Source organism: Anarhichas minor, unplaced genomic scaffold (assembly GCF_050575085.1).
Source record: "Anarhichas minor isolate MPS153535 unplaced genomic scaffold, ASM5057508v1 ptg000051l, whole genome shotgun sequence".
Lineage (NCBI taxonomy): Eukaryota > Metazoa > Chordata > Actinopteri > Perciformes > Anarhichadidae > Anarhichas > Anarhichas minor.
In genome coordinates this window covers 6,174,363-6,202,357 of record NW_027466497.1, presented here as the reverse complement: position 1 = coordinate 6,202,357, position 27,995 = coordinate 6,174,363, and the positions used below count along the sequence as shown (strand labels likewise).

The 27,995-nt window shown below is 42.4% G+C and overlaps 3 protein-coding genes and 1 long non-coding RNA gene across 4 annotated transcripts; 3 read left to right on the top strand and 1 right to left on the bottom strand.

Moving 5' to 3' along the window:
- Nucleotides 1–25: 25 nt before the first annotated feature.
- LOC142971959 (major histocompatibility complex class I-related protein 1-like) lies at nt 26–3,770 on the top strand. The gene is made up of 5 exons (XM_076112712.1): nt 26–387; nt 1,104–1,370; nt 1,614–1,892; nt 3,066–3,368; nt 3,652–3,770. Exons 1-5 carry the CDS (start codon nt 339–341, stop codon nt 3,768–3,770), a joined length of 1,017 nt encoding a protein of 338 aa, XP_075968827.1. The 5' UTR covers nt 26–338.
- Nucleotides 3,771–5,609: 1,839 nt separating this feature from the next.
- LOC142971958 (sodium-dependent neutral amino acid transporter B(0)AT3-like) lies at nt 5,610–10,272 on the top strand. The gene is given in 12 exon segments (XM_076112711.1): nt 5,610–5,780; nt 6,385–6,525; nt 6,656–6,793; nt 7,481–7,662; nt 7,805–7,915; nt 8,003–8,115; nt 8,196–8,324; nt 8,421–8,577; nt 8,756–8,960; nt 9,063–9,222; nt 9,324–9,486; nt 10,030–10,272. Coding segments are annotated over 12 exon segments (1,884 nt in total). The 5' UTR covers nt 5,610–5,638.
- On the bottom strand, nt 6,123–19,715 carry tert (telomerase reverse transcriptase). Its single transcript, XM_076112779.1, has 18 exons — nt 19,407–19,715; nt 16,869–18,183; nt 16,598–16,787; nt 16,336–16,489; nt 15,921–16,088; nt 15,561–15,722; nt 15,246–15,347; nt 15,065–15,150; nt 14,800–14,916; nt 14,580–14,651; nt 13,916–14,104; nt 13,487–13,613; nt 12,865–12,926; nt 12,251–12,375; nt 12,024–12,161; nt 10,929–11,083; nt 7,531–10,805; nt 6,123–6,534 (listed from the first exon to the last, which is right to left on the bottom strand). The coding sequence occupies exons 1-16, from the start codon at nt 19,620–19,622 to the stop codon at nt 10,980–10,982; spliced, it is 3,327 nt and encodes a 1,108-aa protein (XP_075968894.1). The 5' UTR covers nt 19,623–19,715; the 3' UTR covers nt 6,123–6,534; nt 7,531–10,805; nt 10,929–10,979.
- A 1,248-nt stretch (nt 19,716–20,963) lies between these two features.
- LOC142972018 (uncharacterized) lies at nt 20,964–23,311 on the top strand. The gene is made up of 2 exons (XR_012959434.1): nt 20,964–21,348; nt 21,428–23,311. It is a non-coding gene; the product is annotated as an uncharacterized LOC142972018 (long non-coding RNA).
- The last annotated feature ends 4,684 nt before the right edge of the window (nt 23,312–27,995 follow it).

Genomic DNA, 27,995 nt, shown 5'->3' with positions numbered 1-27,995 from the left:
ACTAAAGGGAGGAAGACAGAGACGAGCTGGGATTGTGCTTTTTGCCGGCTGAGGATGGGCAAAGCAGAAGACTCTGGGGTGGAGGAGAGACCCAAATGGGACAACAAGGTTCAGTACCTGCTGACATGTATTGGCTTTGCAGTGGGGATTGGAAACGTCTGGTGTTTTCCTTACCTGTGCTGTATGTCCAAATGTGGTGATTTTGATTTCGACTATTTTTTTCGTTATGACTCAAAGGTCACGCCGCACCCTACATACACTGCGCATGCCCGGTGTCACAGGTGAACGTTCATTCACCTGACTCGCTCTTCAGCTTGAGGTTTACTTATCATAACAACATGAAAACGTTATTTATGTTGCTGCTCTTCTGTCATGTTGCATCTACAGGTAAGATCACACTGTGACTCTCACCGTTACGCTGTTTCCTGTTATTATTGTCGCTGTAAAACTCGTTGCAGTCACTTTGTAAAGAGCGACATCAGGAGTCATAGTTTCACTTTCACTCCGTCACACGTGTTTATAATAATTCCGTTATTCAAACGTGTCCATCTGACACTGACTTCACATGATCAGCCTATGTATTGTTCTCATGTAGGTTACTCGTCAGTGCGTTACAGAACGACACATATGCTGCATTCATGCTTTAGTGGAGGAAAGTAAAAGTTGTTCATAACCTCTGTGTGAAGTAATGTCCGTATCTTTAGGGAGGACAGAGGCTATCCCCATATATTATTGTTTGTAAATCAAATTATATACGACAACTATTACAAGACGTTGACTAGCTAATAATAATAATTCCCTAAAGTACACAATCACAAATGAACAAATATCTGCTGTAAGAAGGCCAAAGTTACATGATTTAAAATAAGGCTACAATAAAACATATATTATTATTGTACACGGGCCATCTACATGACTCGTTGCTCAATGCACAAAGTCACAACATAAAATTAGTGACGTTAGTGGGTCTACAACATATTCTTTAGGTATGTCATTGTGATTTAAAATAATTTTAAATTCTCCCTTTTTATTGTAATTGACGACCATTAATATCCATAATTTGTATAAAAATTAAGTTCCAATAAACCTTCTTTGTTCTGCAGTGAAACACTCCCTGAAATATGTCCTGACTGCAACTTCTGGAGTCACAAACATTCCAGAGTTTGTGGGTCTTGGGATGGTCGATGACGTCCAGATGGGTTACTGTGACAGCAACAGCATGAACCCGGAGCCCAAACAGGACTGGATGAGAGATTTGCTAAAGGATAACCCACAACACATGGAGTGGTATGTTCAGAGGTGTTCTAGCAATCATCAGTTCTTCAGAGCCAACCTTGACGCCTTGAAGCAGCGCTTAAACCAAACTGGAGGTAGGTCTGTTTATGTTCATGTTTAACGTTTAGCTGGTGAGATGTAGCTTCCTGTATGAACACATGCCAGTGCTTTTTGATGAAGAGAATATGGACTTTCACTCTGTTTTCCAGCAGATGTTGAGTGGCTTCCACAGAGCCAGTAATTGGTGGATCAGCGTGTCTCTGTGGTGAAGATGTGATGTTATGTGTTAATAATCGTCTGTGCTGCGATGTCACTTTCTCCCTCTCTACCTCTCTCAGGTGCCCACATTTTACAGACCATGAGCGGCTGTGAGTGGGATGATGAGACTGGAGAGGTGATTGGTTTTAATCAGTATGGTTATGATGGAGAAGACTTCATTGTGTTGGACCTGCAGATGCTGACGTGGACTGCACCAAGACAGCAGGCGTTCAGCACCAAACTTAGATGGGATGCTGACAAAGCCAGATTAGAATACGATAAATATTACTGCAACCACGAATGTCCTCACTGGCTGAAGACGTATCTGCACTATGGGAGGAGCTCTCTGCAGAGAACAGGTAGAGTCACGTGACCTGATGACACTAAAGTGTTCACACGCCTCTTCTGTTTTAATGTAGAGTAAATATGGACATAGTTTCTCTCACCTCACTTCATCTCTTTTATTCTTGGCGTCCTCTCCACTTTTATTTCATAACTTTATTCACTTAAAGCTACTAGAAGGAACTTTAACTTTGTGTTGATTCTGGCGGTCCATGTGGATAAAAGCGGTCGTGTTTGTGAGCACCAGGGTCCCTTTAGAAAACCTCTCATTTTACTGCAGCAGATGTCTGACAGTGTGCTCCATGCACTCCTGGTTCTGGTTCTCCATTCCCTCCAGTGGGCCCAGTAACACGGCCTGGGCCTCCAGCAGCATGGTCTGCTTCATGAACACATTTAACTCCCAGTACTTCATGTTGGGATGTTAATATTAAGATAAATAATAATTTATTGATGATTACTGATACTCAGGAATATCAATGAATAGATTATTGATTTAATGATGAATGGTCCTTAAATTAAAATTCAGTACATGAAAAACATGGTTATTAAACAGTATTATTTTCACTGATTTAGATATCTTTGCATTTAATAAATAACATGTCAAGCTTATAAAATACAATGCATTGTAAGGATTAAAGGCTTTGGTTTAGATTCATTACAAACAGTTGTGTCTAGGTGAGAGAGACAAACACAAAGAGACACTTCCTGTCTAAACCTCTCAAATAACTTCATTTAAATATAAACCCTCAAAATAAAACAAATTTAAATGAAATGTTCAAGGATTTTAGAGTTCAAACTATTATTCATTATTTCACAAATAAACAGATTACAAAAACATTATCAATGATTAATAGAGATTTGTGTAGCAGGACTTTATTTTTACTCTCTATTTACATCTCACAACCCCCAGATGTTGTCATTGTTTAATATTAAATATACTATTTATTGCAGTGCCTCACTAGTACTAATTCGGTGTGTAGTAGTATCATGAATAAGGCTCCCCCTGGTGGTGTAAGTAGACTGCATGATGTGCATCTGAATTAAATCACATGACATGTGTACTGTCCAGGGTAAGAAAGTAACGTGCATCAATATTTACTGATGCTTTTAAACTGATTTATTTCTATTGATGCATAACATGCCAGCCTAAGTCCTATACACAGTTTTCTTGTTTGTTTTTAAATCCCTAGACCTTCCCTCAGTGTCTCTCCTCCAGAAGACTCCCTCCTCCCCAGTCAGCTGCCACGCTACAGGTTTCTACCCTGACAGAGCCATGATGTACTGGAGGAAAGATGGAGAGGAGCATCATGAGGACGTGGACCACGGAGAGATCCTCCCCAACCACGATGGATCCTTCCAGATCAGTGTGGACCTGATCCTTTCATCAGTCGCACCTGAAGACTGGAGGAGGTACGACTGTGTGTTTCATCTCTCTGGTGTGGAGGACGTCATCGTCACCAAACTGGACAAAGCACAGATCAGGACCAACTGGGGTAAGACTGAGATCAGATGTGATGGAAGTTTAAAAACTAACGCTAGACCTGGATCATAACTTCAGAGGTTATGCCCAAAAGCATTTTGTTGTCAATTCAACAGACGAGTTGTTGTAACTTTTAAATCTTTAACCCTCCTCTTAATCCTGATAGAAGAATCAGGTTTGCAACCTCTTATCCTCTTCTTCTGACTCTTATTTTCATAGTTTGGGCAATTATTTCTATGATAACATTGTTCTCATCATCTGTGGTAGAGACAACGTGTGACTGTTTTGTGTTCCAGTTTCTCCGTCAGAGTTTCCTGCTGCTGGTGTTACTGGAGTTGTTGTAGGACTGCTGCTGCTTCTGGCACTCTGCATCGCTGGACTCTTCATCTGGAGGAGGAACAATAATGGTGAGTGAAGCCATTTTTACTCCACTGTTGGATTCAACACAGTAGAAGACGTACTGCGTATACTGTATGAGCTCTCCCACATTTACAGTCAAAGCAGAAATCAGTGAAATTAATACAAAACATGCAAAAGTGTTTTGTTGGTTTCTTTTCATAAACTCTGTATTTACTTTAACATTTAATATTGTAACGTCTCTTTATTTCAGGATTCATTCCTGCAAACACAGAGTGAAATGTCCAGAGTTGTCGTGGCAAAGTCTGCAGCATCAAACAGGTCTTCAGTCACACTGATGAACCAATGGTTGGCTCACCTTTTATCTGTTCTGACCTGTGACAGACCGGATGATGGATGGGTCCTCTTCTGTCCATGGTCCTTGAGGTCGACACGCAGACAGTATTTTGGAGAGTTTCTGTCACGATCAGGCTTTGCCTTGAGTGTTCTGAGTGTGTTTTTCTGTAGCTCCTCACTCTACCTGTCAGCCACTCCCTCAGCACCATTCCAACTCCCTTCACCTGTCCCTGATCAGTAATCAAGCACTCCCTCATCAGCACAACTCTCCTCACCTGTTCAAGTCACCTTATAAACCCCTGTCTCTCAGTCACTCACTGCCAGGTCATTGTTTGTGTTCTACCCGCCCGTTTGTCTTGTCCTGCTCCCGGTTTCCCACGTCTGCCTGCCCTGCCTCGTCATGCTGGATTTGCCCCCTCGTCTCTTGTCTCGTCCCTGGATTCCCGGTGTGTTCTTGTAGTGTTCATGTTCTGATTTAAGTGTTTATTAAATTCCCTTTTCACTCTACTTCTGTTCTGCGTTTGAGTCCACCATCATGCCCCTTGACAGTTTGGGGATATTTGAAGACCACCATTACTTTCGCAAGGCATGCTTTACCGACTATTTATGCCTTACAAAGCATTTATTAAGTATTTTCTGATTTTCTCTCAATCCAGTTACCCCTGATGGTCCAGCATCTATTAATACAAATTAAGATATGGCTGCATGTTCAAGTGGGATTTGCAAATTGTGGGTTATATTAATTCAATCACTGAGTGCACCTTTCTAGTTGTATCAAATAAAAAATAAAAAATGTTCACTTTAGTCACTATATTTTTAACGAATACTATTTGGTTAAATTGTAAATACCTTCCCCTTTTTTCTCTTTGTTTGTGCAATAAATGTACATTTTTTCTTTAGTTTCTCACCTGCATGCTTTCACTCTTGTTAAACACTCTGTTTAATTTCAATGTGTAAACTTTGCTGTATGAATCAAGTTTGATTAATTCAATAAAGACATCTCTGTTACGGTACAACTGCTGTGTTGGTGTCTTTTCTATTGACTGCATCCAAAAGGTGCGCTTTAGATCAGTGCTACATTTAAAACAGCATCACCAGGTTATCCATTAATCTGAGTCTTTGCACGCTAACATTTTCAACAGACTTGGCAAGTTTAACCTTTAAATCATCATGCCCGGTGTTTTGACAGGAAATCCCGGTGGCCTGATTTCCTCTTAAAAAACAATAAATTCTGTAACCGTGACTCAAAGCTGCTACTGATTAACCAACAGTCCATGAATCATTCATGTCATATGCATTGAATGTGTTGTAACTCTATTATGTTGTTCATTCTGTACACTTCCCTCCTCTGTTGCTCTCCCTGAGGTTTCTTACTTTTTTCTCACCGTTAAAGGTTTTGTTTGGAGTTCTTCCTGTACCGGTGTGAGGGTCCTGGGACAGAGGATGTCGTGTGTGTACAGATTGTAAAGCCCTCTGAGGTCAATTTGTGATTTTGGGCGATACAAAATAAACTGAATTGAACAGTAAAGACAGCCCACTAAAGGGAGGAAGACAGAGACGAGCTGGGATTGTGCTTTTTGCCGGCTGAGGATGGGCAAAGCAGAAGACTCTGGGGTGGAGGAGAGACCCAAATGGGACAACAAGGTTCAGTACCTGCTGACATGTATTGGCTTTGCAGTGGGGATTGGAAACGTCTGGCGTTTTCCTTACCTGTGCCAAATCTATGGAGGAGGTGAGATGCTATAATATGATGCACCAGATTAAATAACTTTGCTGGTTAAGTTTTATCACACGTGTTATTTGTTCACTTTACTTATAACATTTTTCAGACTATTTTGGGATTATGAGACACTGAATTGAAATGCAAACACTGGATTCTTTCTGCCTCAGTTAGTCATTAACAAATGGACTCGGCCAGTCAATAACAAAAGTATTAACTTTATCTGTGTTTGATTGATCGCGGTGAACATTAGGGAGTGTTTCCTGTGTTTACTTCCTCATAGATCCAGACAAAATCCTAAATGACCTGATTCAGGCGTAACTGAATAAAACTGCCCAAAAAATACAGTGATCACTTAGTGTCTAAATGTATTTATATTTCTGGAGATATTTTAGTATTGCAGTGCACCAATTAGCATAACAAGAAATCTCCCTTACATAGCTTGATTAAGGTAATAATAATGCATTTGTTTTACTAACATGGTTCAAACAAGTGTTGTAGTCAAGACCACCAAAACCGAGACCAAATCATGAGCAAGACCAGAGTGCAGCGAGACAAGACCAAGACTTTGAGGGGTTGACTAACTGTGAGGTCAACGTTTGCTTCATGCCTTCAGGTGCATTCCTCATCCCCTACCTGATAGCGCTGGTGTTTGAGGGCCTCCCTCTGCTCTACCTGGAGCTGGCTATAGGACAGAGGTTCCGCATGGGCAGCATCGGTGTCTGGAACTCCATCTCACCACTCCTGGGAGGAGTCGGTGGGTGGCCTAGAATCATTTGTGACATTTAATAGGATTCTTTATTTGTCATTTACTTTATTATTTTAACGAGCTGAAAACGTCTTTGTGGTTTTGGAAATATTGTTTATCGTATATTTCCTATGTGTAGGAATTGCCTCCATGTTGGTGTCATTACTGGTGTGCATGTTCTACAATACTCTTCTTGCTTGGGTGCTCTGGTACCTCTTTCATTCTTTCCAAAACCCCCTGCCGTGGAGCCAGTGTCCACTCAACGACAACCTCACAGGTAACAAGAAACCCCACCAGTTAGCTATTCTTAACACGTTTGTCTGCAATGCTTCCTATCACAGTGACAGAAGAATTGCCAATAACCTTATATGCAACATTTAATATAAAAAAAACAACCTGTTCGAGTGACTCTCATATTTATAATAAGTTACAAGTTGCAAGAGGACTCTTAACGATCATTCTCTACGTCACATTTCATAGGAAAACTACTGGATTTTTATTATTTTATGGCACAAAGGAATCTTCCAACACAACATCAAATAAAAAGAACACGCTTTTTGCTCAGTGACAGATAGTGAAATGTGGGACAGGTTACGAGCTCAAATCATGGTCTCATTCGTTTTCAGTAATCTTACCAAGATATTAAAATGTTTATTTAAATACTACATGTTTCCGATATTTTTAATTAAACTATGCAGAAACACATCTCTTAATACATTTTAATACTGAACTCAATTACAAGAGTTAATGAATGTTAAAACAAAATAAGAGCATGTCTGTGATTGGAGGATTGAGATATATTCTCTGCTCAGGACGCCATTACTCCACATTATTTTGACATTGCAAATAGATGTTTACTGCTATATTAATGCTCCAAATTCCAAATTTAGCGACTTAAAGATTAAGTTGAAGATTAAACATAGATGTTGTCATTGTCTTTTCACTTGTGTGTGCATCCATATAGGTTATAATATGGAGTGTGTGAAGAGCACTCCAGCAAACTACTTCTGGTACCGTGAGACCCTGAACATCACACCCGACATCGAGACCAGCGGCTCTCTGCATTGGTGGTTGGTGATCTGTCTGGCCAGCGCCTGGTGCGTGGTCTACATCTGCTTCATCAAAGGCATCGAGTCCATGGGAAAGGTCTGTCAATGCGGCGAAGAACACAAGTCCTATTTCAACATCAACCACTGTACCATACATACCCGACATCACTGCTGACAAACATACGGTACAGCCGTCATTAACTCTTTTCTTTCTACATGTTACTGTTTGCCTGTTTCAGGTTGTGTATGTGACAGCCATCTTCCCTTACCTGGTGCTGACTATTTTCCTGATCCGTGCTCTCACTCTGCCTGGAGCTACTGTAGGACTGGTGTACCTCTTCACTCCTGATGTGAGCTTGTCCACTTGGTACTACAGGTGATGTAAGATTGTATGCAGGGCACGATGACCTGATGTGCTGTGTTTGCCCACGCTGCAGTGGGAGATACTGAAGAACCCTCAGGTGTGGCTGGACGCTGCCACCCAGATCTTCTTCTCGCTCTCTGTGGCCTTTGGAGGTCTGATAGCTTTCTCGAGCTATAATCCAGAGAGGTAATGACTAAAACTATACTCCCACAGTATCATTTTGATGATTTGTGTGTGACCTTTATTTTCTGCTCTGTGTCCATTAGAAACAACTGTGAGATGGATGCTGTTCTAGTGGGGGTGATAAATAGCGCCACATCTCTCTACGGCGCCATTCCCATCTTCTCCATCCTGGGATTTAAAGCTAACACCGCCTACAACTCCTGTGTGAAGGAGTGCGTATTCACACATATTCTATGCTATTCAAACATCTATTGTTTTTCTTGCCGATACTAATGAGGGGGATTTTTTTTTTGGTATCTGATCTGCAGAAACATCTTGGCTCTGACCAACCACTTTGAGTTTTCAGACCAGAACATAACAGCGGAGAACTATGATCACTGGTTGGAGTATCTAAATCGTACATCTCCAGGTGAGGTGGCCGGTGTGGACCTGAGGCTCTGTGACCTGCAAACATTCCTTGACCAGGTATTGTAACGAAGGTTACGTTATTGTAACCCTAGTTCTATAAGCACAGGCTTCTGCTTCTACTGGACTCTATGGGTGAAACTCTCCTCTAATAACAAGCACGCCTTCGTTTTCTGCAGTGAGTCAGTTCATGCTTTCCTCATTACTTTCTTGCCTCTCTTTCGTCTCCCTCTCCCAGAGCGCATCAGGTACCGGCCTGGCTTTTATCGTGTTCAGCGAAGCGGTGGTATCGATGCCAGGCGCGCAGATATGGGCCATACTGTTCTTCACCATGCTCTTCAGCCTGGGTCTCTCCTCCATGTTTGGCAACTTAGAGGGTGTCCTCGCGCCCATCAAAGACCTGAAAGTAGTGCCCACGTGGATCCCTGATGGACTCGTAGCAGGTAAGCTTAAAGGGATAGTTCGGGGGTTTTGAAGCGGTAAGCTGTGATACATTTTCTTGCTGCCTCCTCTGTGAAAAAACTTGTTTTCCCTCACTTCCTTAGCGGTCATCTGCTTGATAGCCTTCTTGATGGCTCTCCTCTTCACCATGGGTTCGGGGAACTACTGGGTGGAGATCTTTAACAGCTACGTGGGCTCTGTACCTCTGCTCATCGTTGCATTCTTTGAGATTACTGCAGTCATTTATGTCTACGGAATGAAAAAGTAACTTTTTGCTCCTCCTCTTCGATACCCTTATGAGATTCATATACACTTGAGATCTCAGTGTGCTAAACATTTGCTCTGGTCCCTGTATCCCCTGACAGTTTCAGTGAAGACATCTACTTCATGACTGGGAAGAAGCCCAACATTTTCTGGAAGGCATGCTGGATGGTGATCAGTCCTTTAATGCTCCTGGTGGTGTTGATTACCTACGTTGTCGTCCAGGCACAAAAACACCCAACTTATCCCACGTGGAACCCAGCCTATGTAAGTACGTCGAGGGTACCGACATGCTCAGAAAAAGAGACTCTGGGTGCGGCGCTTATTTTCTAGGGGGACGCATGCGTCCGTATACGCTTTCCCCTCATTGGTAACAATTGAAAAAGGCATTATTGACACAACTTTCATTGCTGTCAGCATCATCTTTAGCACTTCATGTGCCAAACGGCACACAAAAGTTAGCAACTAGCTGGTGACCATAGCAGCTAGAAAGCCAGATATTTACAAAGTGGTTGGAGGAGACCAAACACAGAGCTGAAAGAGAGTGAATATTGTACTTGTTCCTGCCGTGTGTTCTTGGGCGGCACCCAAGCACCCAAAAGTTTCTTTCTTAGTTGAGCAGAGGGACTTTAAGTTATGCTAAGCTAACCAAATTGCTAACCTGCTGTAGCTTTATATTTAGCACACAGATATGAGAGTGGTATTGATTATAAAGAGGGAGAATAAAGAGAAGCAGCAAATTTCACAAAACACGAAACTATTGTTGAACTAAAATATTCTTTATTTATACTTTGTTGTCTTTTCCTTCAGGAACTATTCCCCAAAACTGAGGTGAAGCCCTATCCCGACTGGGTGTTTGCAATAATCATCCTGCTCTCTGTAATACCTGTGCTTCCCATCCCTCTGGTGGCTCTCTACCAGCTGATCTGCTGTAGAATGAAGAAGTCCTCCGCTCACACCGACCTAAGTCCCTCCTGCAATGACGGCTTTGAGGTTGAAACACAGCAACAGACGAATCAGAGAGCTTAAGAAATCACGTTACTGAACAAATAGGACATCATCCTAATCGTTGTCACTGCTTCTGTTCAGCTGACATATAATCAGTCATGTTTACATTTATCAGGATTTATCAGAAACTGACAACTGTGATCCTTAATAGCAAAAGTGGATTTATTTGACAGTGAGTCTTTCCTTTCTACATTGTTGTGCATAATGTAAATGATGCCTGTGTGTTTCAACTTGATGTCACAAAACATCATTTAACGAGATCTAAAGCTTCCTGCTGTCACTTGAGTTATGAACATGACGGGCTGACAGGACTTCTGTGAACTTCGTTACATTCAAATTATTTTCCATGATGTCATTACTTCTTTGTGGAAAACTACCACAAAGTGTAAATCAAAGTCCAGAGACACAAACAGCAATGGGATGACGCAAGATCCAGAACAGTGGCTGAATGATTTTCAATTATTACGTATTTATTGTGTTTATGACTGAGGGTTTAAAACTTTAGTGTTTTATGACTAAAGACTGTTTTTCTTTCTGTAAAACCTCTTCCTCGACACTGAAGATCAGATAACTCAAACCTGAGGATGAGACAAGAAATAGTTTTCTTAATTTTGAGAACATTCAGTGCCCAAAGAAATAGACAAAACTCACAACACAACGACAATATTTTAGTCCAAGCTGGACTGAATACTCATCTATACCTTTGAGCTGCTGAGGGTTTCGTGGAGCTGTAATTGGGTCTAGCTGGTAGTCTACATCTGGATGGCCAAGAAGTCGAATGGGGTCCTGGGGTTAGTGGCCTGTCGAACCCTGGCCAGCCTCATATCCCCCAGACGTCGCTCTAGACTGCGCTTCCCTGTCAAGAAGATGACAGCAGAAACTTAGATGGTGAACTGTAAAATTCATCCACCTGAACTATTTCCAGCACCTGTAAAATGTAATTAAAGGCGGCGATAAATAGATTTATGTATACGTGAGATCGTCTTGTGTCTAGAACGGTCGGGTTGTGTCAGGGATTGACCTACATACAAGTCTTTATGACGTTTTCATATTGTTCATTTATGGAATGTTTTCTCAATGTGACCCATGGCTCTACTCTCCTGCAGTTGAGTAATTTCCCGGCTCTAAACAAACACGTTTAGTGTGGCTGTGTTTATGATTAGGCGGCAAAGTGCGATGGCGGTGCTCATTTTGGGCCCTCTTATTGCAACAGCAAGGCAATGATGACGGTTTGAGTGAGCAGAGACAATCACAAACACCTCTAGTGTATGCCTGTATAAGTTTCAGTTTACTACCCACTATTTACATTTAGTGCAGATTGATATTTGCATTTAAATACAACTTAAATTGCGATGATGGCAAGAGTCTGTAACGGGCAGAAGAAATAGTCACTGGAAGCAAATCTGATGCTGCAGAGTGCGTCATGTTCATATTTTAACAAAAATAAATCTCAACCTTTGGCCTCTTCTCATTAAAATAGCTTTTGTACAAATTCAAATGTGCCTTCTTCGGGTTCTGGTCTTTGGGAACTTATGATTGGTATTTTCGTTTTAAAGACATTTTAAAGAACTATAATCAACAAAAGTATAACAGATTAATCGATAATCTAAATAATTGTTAGTTGGAGTCATGATTTACTGTTGTGTGTTGTGCAGAACATTGTATTTAATCTGTTTGTATGAAATATGCTTTATAAACTTTATCATTATCATAATTTAAAGAATATGTTGGGACAATAGTGCCTGTCCTCTCGTGCTGCCACAGGACAGGTGGTGTTGTTGTGTGAGGGTACGTACGTTTGTGCAGGTGTGGGAGCAGCCCCTTGTACAGAGGACGGTGTTGTGACAGCACTAGCAAGAAGGAAAGACAGAAAAGCAGCTCCACTGCTTCGTACTGCACAACGCCAGTCTGAGCCTTACTGCCGAGAATCAGACCTGAAGAAAGAATTGTGAAAATAATTTTAGAACTTGATATTGCTTAAATATTAGTTTTTTCCAGATGTATAAAAAAGGGGAAATGTTGCCTTTGTTGCTGAGCCTGATGAGCTGATTGGCATATTCGGCCATATCCAATATCATCTGCAGGAAGTAGACGGGGTTCTTAGCAACCGTCTGACCGAAGGGCAAACTCTGGGCACACACATGGAACCTAAAGTGAAAAGAGAACACAAAGACCGGGGCCCTACCCATTCAGATGATTACATCCTGAGATAAGAAAAGGTACAATCAGTCCTCCGCTCAGTGCAGTTATTGATTGATACATTCGATAGTCAGAGCATCAATATAAGCAAACAGCTATTTGTTGTGTAGAGATAAAGTGGAGTAAAGTCAGAAGTGTAGCGCCCATCCTCCGTTTCCCCCTCAGGTTATCACTAGTAGCTCTGCCAGCACTTCTGTCAATAGAAATGCTGCCAATTTCATATACAACACTTTTAATAGCAGATTAAAATGAGCACATTGAGAAGGGAAGTGAAAAGTGAGTGAAGATTTGTGTTTATCGTAACTGTATTTCAATACTACGTGGGCAATAGAAACTAATTATTTGCATTGAACTGTCCATTTCACTTCTTTAATCAGATTATTAGACAGTTAAAAAAGTTACCGTACAAAATTTAGATCGCAAAGTCAGGTTCTTTACCTGCATGCATGAAGCAGCACCAGCTTGTAGATGTTCTGGTAAACCGCCTCAAGAGAATTGGTCTGAAAAAGAAAAGCAGGAAAGCAAAAGCTGCAGAAATGAAATAAAAAGTGACTAAAAAAAAGAAAGCAGTACGTGTGTGTGTGTGTGTGACTTCCTCTTCACTGATGCATCTTAATCAAGTGCAAAAAGGAGTATGAAAGGTAAACTATCTTTAACATTGTTAACTAGTTATATATTTTCTGTTCCCTGATCGGTTTAACTATTAGTCTTGAATGCATTTACTGATATTTACTATCAATTTGCTCGATTTTATGTCAGTCATAAACTTGGCTGTCGTTAAACTTGACAAGTTTACGACTGTTATTTAAACTTTGTTGCTGTTTCAGAGTAACTTCCAGCTGGTCATCTTGGATATTGTTGACTCTACATGTTGATAAAAGCCCTTCAAGACACACAGCAGATGTGTGTTTGTGTCGCTGCTGATGAACATTTATTGGGTCAAGAGCCGTTTTGAACAGAGGAAGTGGAAGACCTAAACCGTTGTAGAGGTCCTGTCACTTTACAAGCTCTTCAATTTAAAAGGCTGTTTTTAAATAAAAGGCGTCGCTAATTCCCTGACCTTCAGGTCCAAGAACAAGGCATGAAACTTGAGTCGGAGGATGGCCATCAGCTTCCTCCTCATCTGCTGTCCGGCTGAGTGGAACGAGCCCAAAGTAAGACTGTAGCGCAACGACAGGCCTGCGTAGCTGTGGGAGACGGAAAGAAACAGAAAGCAACTCGTAAAAAAAACAAAGATTAACTGCAGAAAATGGAACTTGCCATTAAAACAATATTGCAAATGGATATGTGGTTGTACTCAGTGTTCTATGCAGGAATATTAATCATCCGTGAAAGACCGGGAGTCGTTCTGCAGAACATTTATGAGAAGGTATAAAGTACAGGAGGGGGAGGGGGGGGGGGGTCACTCAGCTTACAAGAAACCATAACGACCTCGAAAAAAACACACTTGAGGCAATAACTCTGCAGTATAACTTTCGAGAGGCTTCACCTAGAATAGTCTTTGGAGACGTCCAGAGACTGCGTGTCCAGCAGCAGTCCACACCAGGGGAAGAGGCAGTGGGGGGGCAGCACATGGATGCCGGGACATGAGCCCACGCTTCCCGTCACCTGAAAGTTCACCGCCACCTTCTGCGGGTTGACCACCAGACCGTACTGCGGCACCCCGGCCATCAAGATCCTACACACGATGGGAAAGTGCCGTTAACAACTGCTATATTACTAATTCTGAACCCCTTCCGTTAAAGGGATGGTTTGGTTGTTTTGAAGTATGAGGTGCTGGGAACTAAACATCTTGTGCTCCATGTCTAAATTAGCAGTTAAACAACCCGCCGAATCCCTATGAAAGGGCGTGAGACTGCGGGGCCGTGTGCACACAGAATTTGAAAAAGAAAAGATTTGAGAGAACTAAGTGAAGAATACCCAAACAAAGGTCTAAAGAGACCGGAGCACCGGACAAGCTGTCATATTTAGCAGCGTCAGTAGTGGACATAAAAGAACACAGAAAAAGATGCGCGGGATACGATCACTCGTTCAGTGTTTATCTCACGTGTCTAAAGAGAGCAGAAGAGAAACAGAAGGCGGGTGAGAGAAGAGAGAGATGTTGCCTGAGAGCCCTTGTGAACAGTAAGATGTGTGGAACACTTGTGACATACTTGAGGAAGGTTTGTGCGTTGTGTAAGTCGGGCGTGATCAGAAGGAAGTCGTCCACCAGTCTCATCAAACATCTACAGGACACACAGAGTGGAAAATAACACAGACAGTGAATAACAAAGAGCTACAAAACCAAAAAGACTGCCCTCCGCTGCTGCAGATGTGTCATTACATCTGTAGACGTCGATGTTGGCTGAAGTACATAGCCGGCTGCTGTATTACCCTTTCTTTTGAGTCATGTCTTTGAACAGGAGATTCTCCATGTGACCGTAGCAGAGACAGCAGAGCAGACTGGACACAGCCGATCCCTGAGGAATCCCTCGGCACTGACGGTATGTTCTGAAACACAGAGATACAAAATCAGGTTGTAAATAAAACGGTGCAGAATAAGCATGAATATTCCATGTTTCTTGCATGTGATCATATTGGCAAATGAGCGAAGACATGCTGCTCACATATTGGTCTGCATAATGTTGGTTGTGCTTACTTCTTGCCAAACTGAACAACGCTGCCAGTTAGCATTTGGGTGAAGAACTGCAGCGCGTCTCTGCCATGAAGATCTGAGCAGAAATGCTGAGAGAAAGAAATGAAATGCTCAGGTTAAAAGAATTATTAAACGTCCTTTCCTGATCTAAATCTTTAGACTTATCTGAGGATGTCACTCTCACCTGCTCTACCAGAATGGCATGATGCACTTTTCCTCTTTTCTGCAGTGACGTCACAAAGCCCTTCATGTTGCTGGATCCCATGTTACCATCCAGGAAATCTGCCTGCATTAACAAACATGATAAACTCTCCAATCGGAGCCGACATTGTGTGTGTGTATGTAAACAAAATGCAGGTCTAAGGCAACTTAAGCATTGGCTTCACTCTTCAGAACCGGAGGTTTCCGCCTGTGTGTAGAGTAAGTGAGTGTGTGTGTGTGTGTGTGTGTGTGTGTGTGTGTGTGTGTGTGTGAGAGAGAGAGTGTGTGTGTGACGGACCTGTCTAACAAAGGACTTCTTCAGGCCCTCGTGGGAATCAGCCCAGATCTTGGCATAGCGACGGCTGGTAAAGAGTTCTTCCTGGACAGGTGTCAGAACCTGGCCAATCACCTCAATGAGTTTGTCATGAGGCAGACTCTCATAGGCTCCACTCACATCCACCTTAAACACACAGAAAAGAAAGAAAGAATGACGGAAGAAACAGCATTTAACATAAGACTTGAATCTTTTTTTTTTACAGTTTAAACGGTGCTAAAACTACAGTATGATGCTTACTGTAACGTATCATCACAGACATGTATTATAACATTTAGTCAGTCTCTGCCAGTGCAATTACCAAACTAGCAGACAATAACCAACCTTAACAAAGTAGAGGGGTTGTGGTTCAGCCTTCTGGGCCGGAGCTAGAGAGCGTACCAACTTGTGGATATCCGTCATGCCCCACACGGTGGAGCCCAGGAGGGAAGGAGTGGAGCGCACACAGGCCCGCAGCACGTCCAGCAGGTCCCGGACACGGCCTCGGTAGAGCTGCAGGGGAAGAGAAACGTCCTGAATGCATAAAGATGCACCGGTGTGACTTTTCTTTTAGTCCCAATACAGATACCCGGGCTTTGGGTATCGGCCGATAAGGAGCGCCAATCGAATCAAATCCGAGTGTTTAATTAATCAGCTGCATACCTCACTGTGTGGAAGTGACTGGGATCATTCTCTTACGTACGCACATGCGACTTATGGATTTGTATGGTAAAAATAAAATGTCTTTATGGACACGTACCCTTGTTTTGGCATCTGCTCCTACGACTCGTGTTATGGGCCTCAGGCTGTCAGTCTTGGGAATGAAGCGAAGGCGGGAGATGACGGTGGCTTTGGGGAGAGCTGCCACCTGAGTCGGAGTCAACTCCTCCATCTGACCCTTGGAGAGGTGAACTCTGAAAAAAGAAAAAAAAAAAAAAAAAAAGTTTGTGAGCTTGTGTGTCTTATCACTGCACAAGTACAACCGTGTGTGTGTGTGTGTTTGTGTGTGTGTGTGTGTGTACCTGAAGGCTAAGTCCTGCAGTTTAGCCCAGACTTCCTGTCTGTAGAACCTGATGGCGTTCTTCTGGCCCACGCTCTCTGTGACGTAGAAGCAGGCTCGAACCAGACCTACGACGTACCCGTCCAGAAGCCAAGCCAGGAACTGACCCAGGATCTGTGTCCGGTATGAGAGCTCACTGGGCGGGACCCTGCCTACAGAGGACAGTGGTTTGGTTCAGTCGGTCAGAATACAGGTGGCAGGTGAAAGAAGTTCACCTACTACGACAATCTTACCAGTTTTACTGATCTTCAGCCAATCGCAGTCGTTCACCTTCATCTTCCACATCAGTTCAGCCAGTGAGAGACGCTCAAACTTGCCACTGGACAGAAAGCTCCTGACCCGGAAGAAGAACTGAAGTCTGTTGTGGTCGGAGCCCCACAGCTCCCGAGGGATCACAGCCGAGAGGCATTCCCTGACGAACAGGTAGACCCGGTGAGGTGCACAGTGTTGAGGCAAGAGGGAGCTTAATACCCCGGGTTCGGCATCACTCCCCTCCACCGCTGGGCACATCCTCTGCAGTATTCTGCTGTAGGGACATCTCCTGTGCAGACGCAGCAGCTGACTGAACACGGGGACCATGTTGAAAAAGCGCCGAGGAAGTTTCTTTGGCTTCCTCTCCAGATCGTTCAGATACGCCAGCCCCTCAAAGAAGACTGTTCGCACCAAATCTGGCCCTTGTAGCCTCCTGCATCCACCGGCGCTCGTCTTCTTCCTGTTGAGGAGGAAGCCACGCATGCCTCTTCCCCCGTACAGGAATCCCAGCGTGCGGATGAAACACTGCGAGGGAGGCAAAGGGGGGAAAATCCCCGACCTCCAACTGGGTCCTCCCTCCACGGGAATCACAGTTGTTTGCATTTCAACAGGCTGTTTGGAGCCAGTGGGGCCATGTTCCAAAGGCTTCATGGACAGTGGTGGTTCCACAGACATGGGCTGTCCTTCCTCCACTGTTTCACTGAAAACCTGTTGCTTTTCCTGTGTGGGCTCTTGCTGTCCTACCCGTCTCCTCTTTCCCGAACGAGTCATAATCTCCTCCTCATCCTTCTGGTCAGTATCCCTCTTTCTTTTCCCCTTCTTTCCTCTTACATCCCTTCTGTTTTTTGTCTTGCTGATAGCAGGATTCCCAACTTCCTGTCTCCTTTTCAAGCTTGCTGCACCGCGATTCCTTCCACACCGAGCACCTTTCTGTGTCCTGGACCGAGGCTGGAGATAAAACCCAGTGGAGGCAGTAGACATGGACACCTTGTCATAGACGGGAGCGCCGCACAGCTGGAAAACACATGAAGGAGGAACTGCCACAAACACGGAGCAGCTCTCCAGCAGGTACCGCGTGAGGTCCGTGCCGAGGCGTATCGTGACTTTCTTCCACATGTCGCTGCCGTGGATGTAGGCAGCACTTTGAATTACATCTCCTTGGAATTTAAAGTGGTCGGCGTCCCGCTCCTCCTGAGCCACGGACAGAAAACTGTAGCCGTGTGCCAAGATGTTTCTTTTTCTTTTCCTTTTCAGACTGTTAACAACAAAGGCCAGCAGTTCAGGGAGAGTGCAGATCTGTGGATATCATAAAATACACAACATCAGAATCAAAACAAACCAACATAAGAAGTGTCTCTCTTTATATAATTAAATCCTGATGTGTTCCTTTTCTTTCTGCATAAATTCAGTCTCTTATAATCTTGACAGCTTAGTGGTTTGTGCATGCTTAATGACCCAAAGTATGTCTTATTGTAAATGTGGCATTTAATGCAAAGTGTATTATTATCTAACACAACACAGCTACTAGCCAATATATGCATTGCTCTCTTATAGTTTATATATATATATATATATATATATATATATATATATGATAGTTTTATATTCCACTACAAAGTTCACTGTTCATATATTATAGACCACTTCACACTCCAAATGTGTCCCAGTTTATTTCCTGTTGCTGTGTATGTGGAAGACATAAAAACTGACAGGACGTAAACATGGACTCAAGCTGTTGTCTTGCAATGTGTTAAGTTATTGTTGAACTACAACTTTGATATCCTGTCTCAGAACATGTCTTTCACGACCAAATCTGAGGGATACAGTTTTATGATAAGTTATATTTAACACCACTCCAATGCACTGCCATGGGCTATATCAATAAAACCCTATCAGTTAGCACGAGCGCTAACGTTTTGTTTTATTATTATTTTATTTACTAAATTATTTGACATATATATATATATATATATATGCATTATTTAATTTATTTCTTAGTTGATTTTTATTTGTTGATTTTTTAAAATATATATACATATATACAATATATGTATATATACATATATATACACACAATATATGTATATATATTTTTTTAATTTATTCTAGTTTCTTTTTATTTGTTGATTTTACTAAATTATTTTACTAAATATATATATATACATATATACTGTATATATATAGCCTACATACAGATATTAATTTATTTATTTCTTAGTTGATTTTTATTTGTTGATTTTACTAAATTATTTACCTAACTATATATACATTATATATACATTTTTTAATCTTATTTTTATCGTATCAACTGTCTCACTGAGCTTTCTATCATTGTTATTATTGTCTTGCTTTTGCTGCTTTGTCTGTCAAAGCACTTTGTAAACTCTGTTTTTAAAGGTGCTATATAGATAAAACTATTATTATTATTATTATTATTATTAACCGCTGCGGTCGGACGTTACGTCATGCTCGCTATCGCACGTGTCACCTCTAACATATTACACTCACGGGACAGTTACCTGGTTGCAGCTTGGCACCTGTTGCAGTTCCTTGTCAAAGCACACATAAACACCGCCGACGAAGGACCTGAAGCGGCTCGTGTCGGACTGTTCAACGAGCACCGCGCTGCGTCCTTCTCTGAACACGATGCGGTCCGCGAACTCCTCCAGCGTCTGTGTGTGCTGATACAGAGACCGGAGGATGTCGAGCGTGTGGGACAAATCAATCGTGGACATACTGGCGGTAAAAAGATCCGTTGTGTTGTTTAGTCAGGACATGGTAAACACAGCGGGTAGGTCAGCGAGCATGTTTTTGAGCTTTATTTGACGTTTAGGAGCCCGCGTCGTCCTCAGCCAATGAGAGACCAGTTTGTTGTAAGTGTCCAATCACAGAGCCCGATACTCAAACGGTGTATTTACAGTCGACCAATAGGCACCAAGAAAAGGCATGTTGTCTTTTTTTTCATGAATAGATGTGAAAATTAGTGTATCAGTATTAAATAATCTTGCTCTCACTGTTTCACAGCTGTTTATTTGACAAAGTCATCCTTCTATTAACAAACCGCAAGATAAACAAATGCAAGTCATACACCAAACACAATAGGGAAGCTACTTGAAGAGGTGAGGAAATATTTAAAAATAGTTTTAGTTAATTGCTTTTGAATAGCATGAAGTCACAATATAATCTGTAGTGTATCCATTCATTTTATTTCATTCATGGTGGAAGTTTGCCTCTGCCAGAAATCTCCTTAGGTTAATGCAAAAAGAATTAATAAAATAGAAACTTATCGACCTATTATCAATAATATAATACTTTATTTACAATGTGCAAATAAAACGAGCAGTTTATTTTTTTATTTTAGCAAAAAGCATCCAGAGAGCCTGTGTGCAGAATGTTGCATCTCTGCAGTGTTTCACACATTTTCCCAGCTCACTGTCAGTAAATATCGTACAGTAGAGATTGGACTAAAAGAGAGTTGCAAGTCTGCACAGATAGTTATTTAAAGCTTTATAATGGGTTCTGGTGATGCGGTTACAGCGAATGTGCAGGGTGGGTGGTGGGACCCAATGTGATATCTTTTCATCAGGCCCAAAATCCTTGCACAGCTATGATTGTCCAGCCCCCGTATTGAGTTAATCCGGCCCTGCTGAAGGTAATAAATATTGTATTGAAGAGTGACATCCACTGGGACCTAATAGAAAGTGAAGACTCCCTCTGCCCGTGTGTTGCCCTGTCGGTAGAGCTTCCTCTTCTTAAATATTTCATGTACCCTGTTTTATTTCAGTTGACTTACTGCTTAGCACACCACACCAGTTACACGGTTTACATTTAACACATTCAGCAGGAGTGATTTGTCACTTACACAAAATCCAGATTATGCAGATTTATAAACGTTTCATGGAAGTTGTGTAACCGTCCTGACAGCCTCTCATCTCTCATGTGTCAGTAGGTTCCAGGATAATCTCTTATATAGAAACAAAGCTCAGTGTGGGGAGAGGGAATAGTTCACATCCCTCAGAACACACAGTGACCTGCCTCACAGGATAACATGGTCTACAAAGAGTTAATATAAACGCCCTGCCCACATGCACACATACCATCACAGATACAAAAGTTAAGCTGGTCAAAATATGTGAGCATAAAACCGGAAGTTTAGTAACTGTACCTTCATAATAAAAGCGTTTGTCACTCGCAATGCTTTCGTCTAGTGACCTTTATTGTGAAATAATAAACACTACAAAGGAAGTCACGCTGTTTTTCACTCAGTCAACTCAATTTACCGCAAAGTTCCGGGAGTCACTGCGAACGTTTTTTGAGGGGAAACTAAGTGAGGATTTTTTTTTAACAGTCCAAATAAACAATCTAATGACCGAGATTCAGATTCTATCTAAAGACTAGTGCGCTGTTGAAGAAAATATGTCAAAAACAGACTGCAGCGCAGCTACAGACATGACAGCGGCGGTAAGTTTGTCTGATGTCAGCTGTTTCTCGTTAAAGCTCGAGCAAACATTTGCATACATTGTGTCTCTTTTCCCTGCAGATGGAGGAAACGATGCAGCGACTTCAAGGACGATTCCAGGCGATGTCGCAGCAGCTGGAGTCCAAAAATATCCTTTTTTTTTTTTGGTTAGCGGTTCCTGTTACCACCTTGTTCACGTCAACAGGAACCTCTTCACTGCATGCTGCACTGTTCTTTGGCGTTTCCGGTTTGACCTTCTCTCAGAAATGACGCAGTTCGCTGAGGTGTGCAGAACTTGGATTCGTTACCGGTGTTGTGACGAATCCTCTTCCCCCCGTAGTATAGTATATAATGACACTCAACTGTTTATTAAGTTGAAATTAATGCTATCCAAATGTGCTAAAGATCTCTTTATATTACCATATTGTTATTACTATATTACTAACTTAATTGTATGTATTGTGTAGTTGCCGTCTGATTCTAACATGCACGGCTCCTGCACAGTTTTCCTTCACTCCCACACTCGATGAGATGGGAACCCGCATCGATGGCCTGGAGAACAACGTGTCTGATCTCATGACACAGGCCGGCATGGAGGAGCAGGCCGTGTCCAAGTGACCGCCGGCCTTCCATACATCGGTAACATGAGCTCTCGTCACGCAACCGCCACAAACTGAGGGGGCAAACAGTGATGTCACTTTAGTGGCGACTACAAAGTCGCACACGGTCATCAAGAGTCTTGAAATTAAATGTTTTCCAAGGTGCTGCTAACACATCTGTGTCTCTAACACTAATCACAGGTTTAGGAGTTTTTTGTTGTTGTAACTTTTTGAATTGTGACGACAAAAAACCTTTTTATTTTGTTTTCTAAGCATGTTCAATCAGATTACAGCTCTACTCTGTAGAGATTTATTTTACACAAACATGGTTTCCTTTAAATTCAATGTTTTCTAACCAAACAATTCCTCTTTTTTCACTCCCGCTGTAACAAACGCATTGAATGCACTCACTACCTCATGCAACCACGTCGTGGTCCTCTCCACTGTCACTGCCACAAACTGTAAATGTGTGTGTGTATAAGAGCACACTATGTGGATGTGTGTACAGGGACCTGCGACGTTAAGAAACAGTTGCTCTGCAGTGCCTCTCGTCGCGGGAGGAGGGATATATTAAAATGTTTCCACCAAAGACAACGTCAGGCGTGTCGTGTTAGCAGCCATAGCTAAGCTAAGAAGTTGAGCTGAACTCGGACTTGAACTTTTCTTCGGCTGCACTCTGAAGCCAAAACTCACACTTTGCCGCGTCATTTCTACAAGGGTGTCTTCTCTTCTTCTTTCAAATGAAGTGTTGCATATGGTGAATTTATAGTCTTTGTACAAACAGATGATTTCAAAAATGTTCACTAAGCGCTGAGCACAATATTAGCTCACTTAAATTAAATCGTGACATCATTGGAAGAAAATATAGTTTTGTGTTAATGTGGTGACAAAAAGCCTTTTGAATGGTTTAAACTGCTGACTACATGTAAGTTATTTGTTCATAGAACTACAGCTCACCATATCTGGTTGTCCTTAGCAGTCACACCTTCATAGTGTCCCAATGAAACGGTTTAAACATGCAACGTAAAGTGAGCGGTCCAGTGGCCTTAACGGTGGGAGCGGTGAATAACAGGTTGACAGAGATTTGCAAACTGAAGGATGTTTATTTTTTATTGATGACTTTAACTTGTCTTGATATCTGGGAGAATATTGTTTATCACATCTATGCAATTTATTTCCTGTCATAATTCATATCACATGTGGTTTCCTCTGCTGTACCTGTGTAACCACCGCTGTTTAATGCACATGGTGCTCAGATCAGCCACCAGATAAACTTCATGTTTAATAGATCCTGTAGTCCTGTGACTGTTTATCATTGCACCAAAGTCAACATGCTACAGCCAAATAAAGACTTTCTTTAAAAACAGCTTCAGTATTTACCTCTTTATTTATTCTTTTGCTTGAGGACTCATTTGCTGACCTCGTGGTGGCCAGAGTGCAGCTGATATGAAGCTGTGTCCCCCTCTAGTGGTCACGTGTGCTCATTGCAGAGAGTCTATGTGTCGCTGACCGTGGTCCTGAATTCTCTTTGCTCAGTTTGCTCCTGTATATCTGTGAATAAGGATTAAATGAACAGTAATTTTAGTCAATTTGATGCAGTAGTATTCATAACAAAAAGGACTACCCTCACACTTTCTTATGCTTTTGTTCTGGAGCTGTTTTTCATGGTTTGCTGTTCGGCACTTTTGCTCCAAATGAATGGAAATCTACAATATATAATAATTTATATTTTTAAATACTTTGTCTTTACAAGAACTTCACTGACCTGCTTCGAGCAACTCTCTGCAGCCAGGCCCCCAAACAACCTGAAACTAGAGTGGAGGCAGTTATAGCAGCACAGTCATGGTGTAGGAATCAGATGTTCAACATTTTCACATTATGTTTTATGTTTATTTTTATTCAAAAAGCGACAATGCAAAGTGATTAACATGAGCCCCTGAGTCCATCATATAAATGTGCCAGATTTAGCCATAAAGGGCTAATTTTCGTCTGCGATAAAGTCAAGTTTATGAGTAAGTTTTCCTCAGGGGCTTTTACGATCTTTACAGCACACAAAATCTTCTGTCCTTGGACCTTCGCAGCGGATAAAGCAACATGAATAAATATGATGTATGAGGTCATTGTGGTTGGTGATGCATTTGCAGTGTGTGTGCTGTAGATGGCAGTACTTATTAATCTCGGCGCTGCTGCTCTTTCATCATGTTGCATAAAATGCACAGCCACAGAATCACCTCTCAGACCACCAGAGAGAAAACACAAATCAACCAGCTCACACGTCCTTGGATCTGTGTGAGGTGAACGTGCACGCTGTGTGCACGTACGTGCGTGCACATGTAGAGAGAGAGAGAGAGAGAGAGAGAGAGAGAGAGAGAGAGAGAGAGAGAGAGAGAGAGAGAGAGAGAGGTGGGCACACGTGTGAGTGTACTTCAAACACTGACTGGCCTTGCTGTCATGCTCGGCGAAGCCAAAGAGCAAGAACGCTGCTGACCGCGTTTCTGTGGCAACCTGTTCCGATGCAGACACTTGTCTGCTTGTGAATGTGTGTGTGTGTGTGTGTGTGTGTGTGTCCCTGCTCATTGCACAGTGTGAGCGCCGCAGACAGTTTCTGCATTGCAGGATGCTACTCCAGCAGTTGGAGCGGTAAATGGAGTCCACACACTCTTCTCCCCGCGGTGGAGTGCTGAGTGGGTTGTGTGGAGAGCCGTTGGCCGGCTGAGAGGTTCAGTCCTGTGGACCCACGCCGGGTGCTTTCCACTGGGAGGGGCGGGCTCTAATGGCTGCCTGCATGCTTAGCGCCCTGCACTGGATACACAGGGAAGCACTTTAGAAAGTGTGCGTGTGTGATTGCATGAGAGTGTGCACACTTGTCCGCCCTATTTCTCTCCCGCCCTCCAAATGCTACTTTTGCACACTTCACTCAGGAGGTGAAACACAAAGTAAATGTCAATAGTCTAAAGCGGCTTCCTCTCTTCTGTCATTATCCATCGATCCTTGCGTCTGTCAGTCTGTCTGTCTATCCGTCTATCTATCTATCCATCTATCCGTCTAATCATCCATCCATCCATCCATCAGCTGATATTTAAAGGTGAGCAGATATATGCGTGTGTCTCATTGGCTGTCAGAGGTTTCCGTTCCTTGTTGTGAAAACACACATGCACATATGAGAGCAGGATGTGTGTCAGTTCTGCCAGGAGTGAGATCAGAACAATATCGATTTTAAATATGTGCTGTTTAAGGACACATTTCCTTCCTGTTTTTTTATATCCTCTCAGACATATGATCTTAAGATGGTTAGTAAGTGTCACCATCATGGAGGTGCCCAGGTGGAGTTTGACTTGACGTTACTTAGTGAAGGTTTGTTGTTGTATTTGTTATTTATTAACGCTGCTGTAAACACATATTTGCTGATGGTTTTAACTACACATGAATCTTCACATCAAATGTTTAAAAAAACTCAAATAACACTTATTCTGAGTACAGATTCGTGGGGAAAAGTACAAAAACATATAAAAAATATAAATTAATTACTAATATATCTCTTTGAAATGAGGCAGATCTGCATGATAAATACTTATATTGTTAACACGTTTCCTGGTAATACATCTGTTAAAATCTGAATGTAGGACTTTCCCTTAAGGAGTTTTTTTTATGTAGTTTTATTGGTTCTTTTACGTAAGTAGAGGTCAGCAGCAGCAGTCGTAGTTGCACTAGCAGTGCTTTTTCATGTGCATCACAGGACGCTGCACACTATGAGAGAAGCTCCTCAAATGGTGCATCTTGTTTTGGACGTCTGTTGAAAGGTGGAAACACACAGAGAGCAGCTCTCGTCTGTGAGCGCCAACCTTCGACCTCCAGGTGGAAAGTCCTGAACCGCACAGACAAACCAAAGAGAGATGAGAGGTAAAAATAGATGGGCTCTCTCTTCTGCAAGACACAAACACACACACACACACACACACACACACACACACACACACACACAAACACACGAATATGGGGGACACACCTGTGTGTTGCCGACCACCTGAGGCTCTTTGATTCCTGGTGTGCTTTAATCTGCGCTGTGCTCTTGGTTGCCTTTGAAGTGAAAACCCCTGTCACCTTCGCCTCTCGCTCTTTCTCATTCACTCTCGCTCTCTCTCCACACACACACACACACACACACACACACACACACGCGCACACACACACACACACACACACACACAAACAAAGCACAAATGACCACCACCTGTTATCTTTGTCATAGCAAACGCAGAGCCGCAGCTCATCCAGGAGCCCGTAGCTCTCGTTCACATATTCTATTCTACGGTGCCGTAGGTGCGTCCTAAATTTACCCCAGCAGTTATTTTAGGGCCTTCGTAAAACATACATCACCTCCTGTCTGCGGTAACACATTTATATCTACAGGAATAGAAACGGGTTTCCAGCTCCATCCTGCCACAGAAGTCTTGTCATGGCCAGAGGAAAGAACAGAGGTTTGAGTAGAGAACAGAGAAGGAGTCTGATGGGGAGAAATGACAATGTATTTTAATATAGAATAGATTTATTCTTTTTTCAACTCTTAACACCTCTCATAAGTTATACAAATGATTAAAATGCATCTTTTATTGGAAGTACTTTGTCACAAAAGTTAAGAAAAAGAAACCTACAGGAATAGTTCTACATTTTGCGGAATGCTCTTATTTGCTTTCTTTGCTGAGAGTCATGCTGCGTTCAAGTCAAAGTCTGAGTTTCCAGTTGAAATTTCCAACTTCCAACCTCCAAGTGCTCCAGATGCACGACGCCAAACATAAAGGAAAAGCACGGCTGAGTGTGACAAACCAGGTTTACCCCGTCTCTGTCGCCATGGATACTGTGTCGGCTTAGATAGGTGTGTGTGTGAGTGTGTGTGTGTGTGTGAGTGTGTGTGTGTGTGTCAGTCAGCGACATGTGCGTGCAGGTTGGTGTGTGCACATGTGTGTGTGTAGTGTTCATGTGTATATCTGTGTCAGAGGGACATATTTCCTTATAATGTATCCTACTATCCATTACAATCGTAATATTGCACCAAAACCCGTGACGCAGATGTTGCTTTGTATTGAAAATATTGATATTATAATAATAATTCCATGACTGGATGGCGGCAGCATCAACTGACCGTTTGCTAAACCACGATGTGCATATTTAAGACCCGACTACAGGGTGTTTGTTTTTAAAACAAGTCAGCCAGAGACAGCCCCCCCCCCCCAACTCATGGAGCTAACATTAGCTTAGCTCAGCTAGAATCTACCAGCGACAGGTCATTTCAGTCGACAAATGCGATTACAAAGGAATGAAAAGCTGTGTTTTTTTTTTTTTATCAAGAATTCATTGTTCAAATTATACCTTAAAAATATGCCGCTGTTATCGTTTGGCCTGTTTCAGTTGCCTTGCAGATGCATGAAGGTGTTGCATATCCCCCCCCCCCCCCCCCCCCCCCCCCCCCACTCTCTTACTCATTACTCATTAGAAGAGTTAATTAAGGATGTGTCAGACGACGTCTTTCTTCCTTTAAGTCACTGGCGTGGAATCATTGTCCGATTGGAGGTGATCGTCATGGTTGCCTGACCCCCACCCCCCCCACACACTTCATCTCTCCCCGTCTGCTCCTTTATGATTAAGCGGTTCAGTGCCTGAGGTGGTACATTCATTGGTCTGTGTGAAGACAGGGTCATTAACACCAGTGAACTCCATCTAGAGAGGTGAGAGTCGTTACTTTACTGTACTATGAACAGTGTAGAAAGCCTGAGGGAATATTGGATTTTTATGGCCAGTGGTGATGTCAGTTTTTGGACTAAATTATCAAGTCATTTTGCGCTCATAACATATTTAAGTTTGGGTTTTTTCGTCTAGGAGAGAACTTGCCTGTGACACACAAAAAAACCACCAAATAAACCTGATGTTTGCTTTAAAACATCAGATTAGACAGCATCTAGTTCAGTGTTATATGACACATCACGGGACAGTTAAAGGTGCAGTGTGTAGGCAATATCCGTGATTGCAACCAATTGAATCCTCTCCCGTGTGCC

Excerpts from the sequence above, each read along its gene's own strand:
- LOC142971959 (XM_076112712.1), top strand. The coding sequence starts at position 339 with ATGAAAACGTTATTTATGTTGCTGCTCTTCTGTCATGTTGCATCTACA. Across the intron at positions 388-1,103 it reads CTGTCATGTTGCATCTACAG|TGAAACACTCCCTGAAATAT; the intron begins GTAAGATCACAC and ends TTTGTTCTGCAG. Across the intron at positions 1,371-1,613 it reads GCGCTTAAACCAAACTGGAG|GTGCCCACATTTTACAGACC; the intron begins GTAGGTCTGTTT and ends TACCTCTCTCAG.
- tert (XM_076112779.1), bottom strand. The coding sequence starts at position 19,622 with ATGTCCACGATTGATTTGTCCCACACGCTCGACATCCTCCGGTCTCTG. Across the intron at positions 18,184-19,406 it reads AGGTGCCAAGCTGCAACCAG|ATCTGCACTCTCCCTGAACT; the intron begins GTAACTGTCCCG and ends TGATATCCACAG. Across the intron at positions 15,723-15,920 it reads AACCCCTCTACTTTGTTAAG|GTGGATGTGAGTGGAGCCTA; the intron begins GTTGGTTATTGT and ends TGTGTGTTTAAG.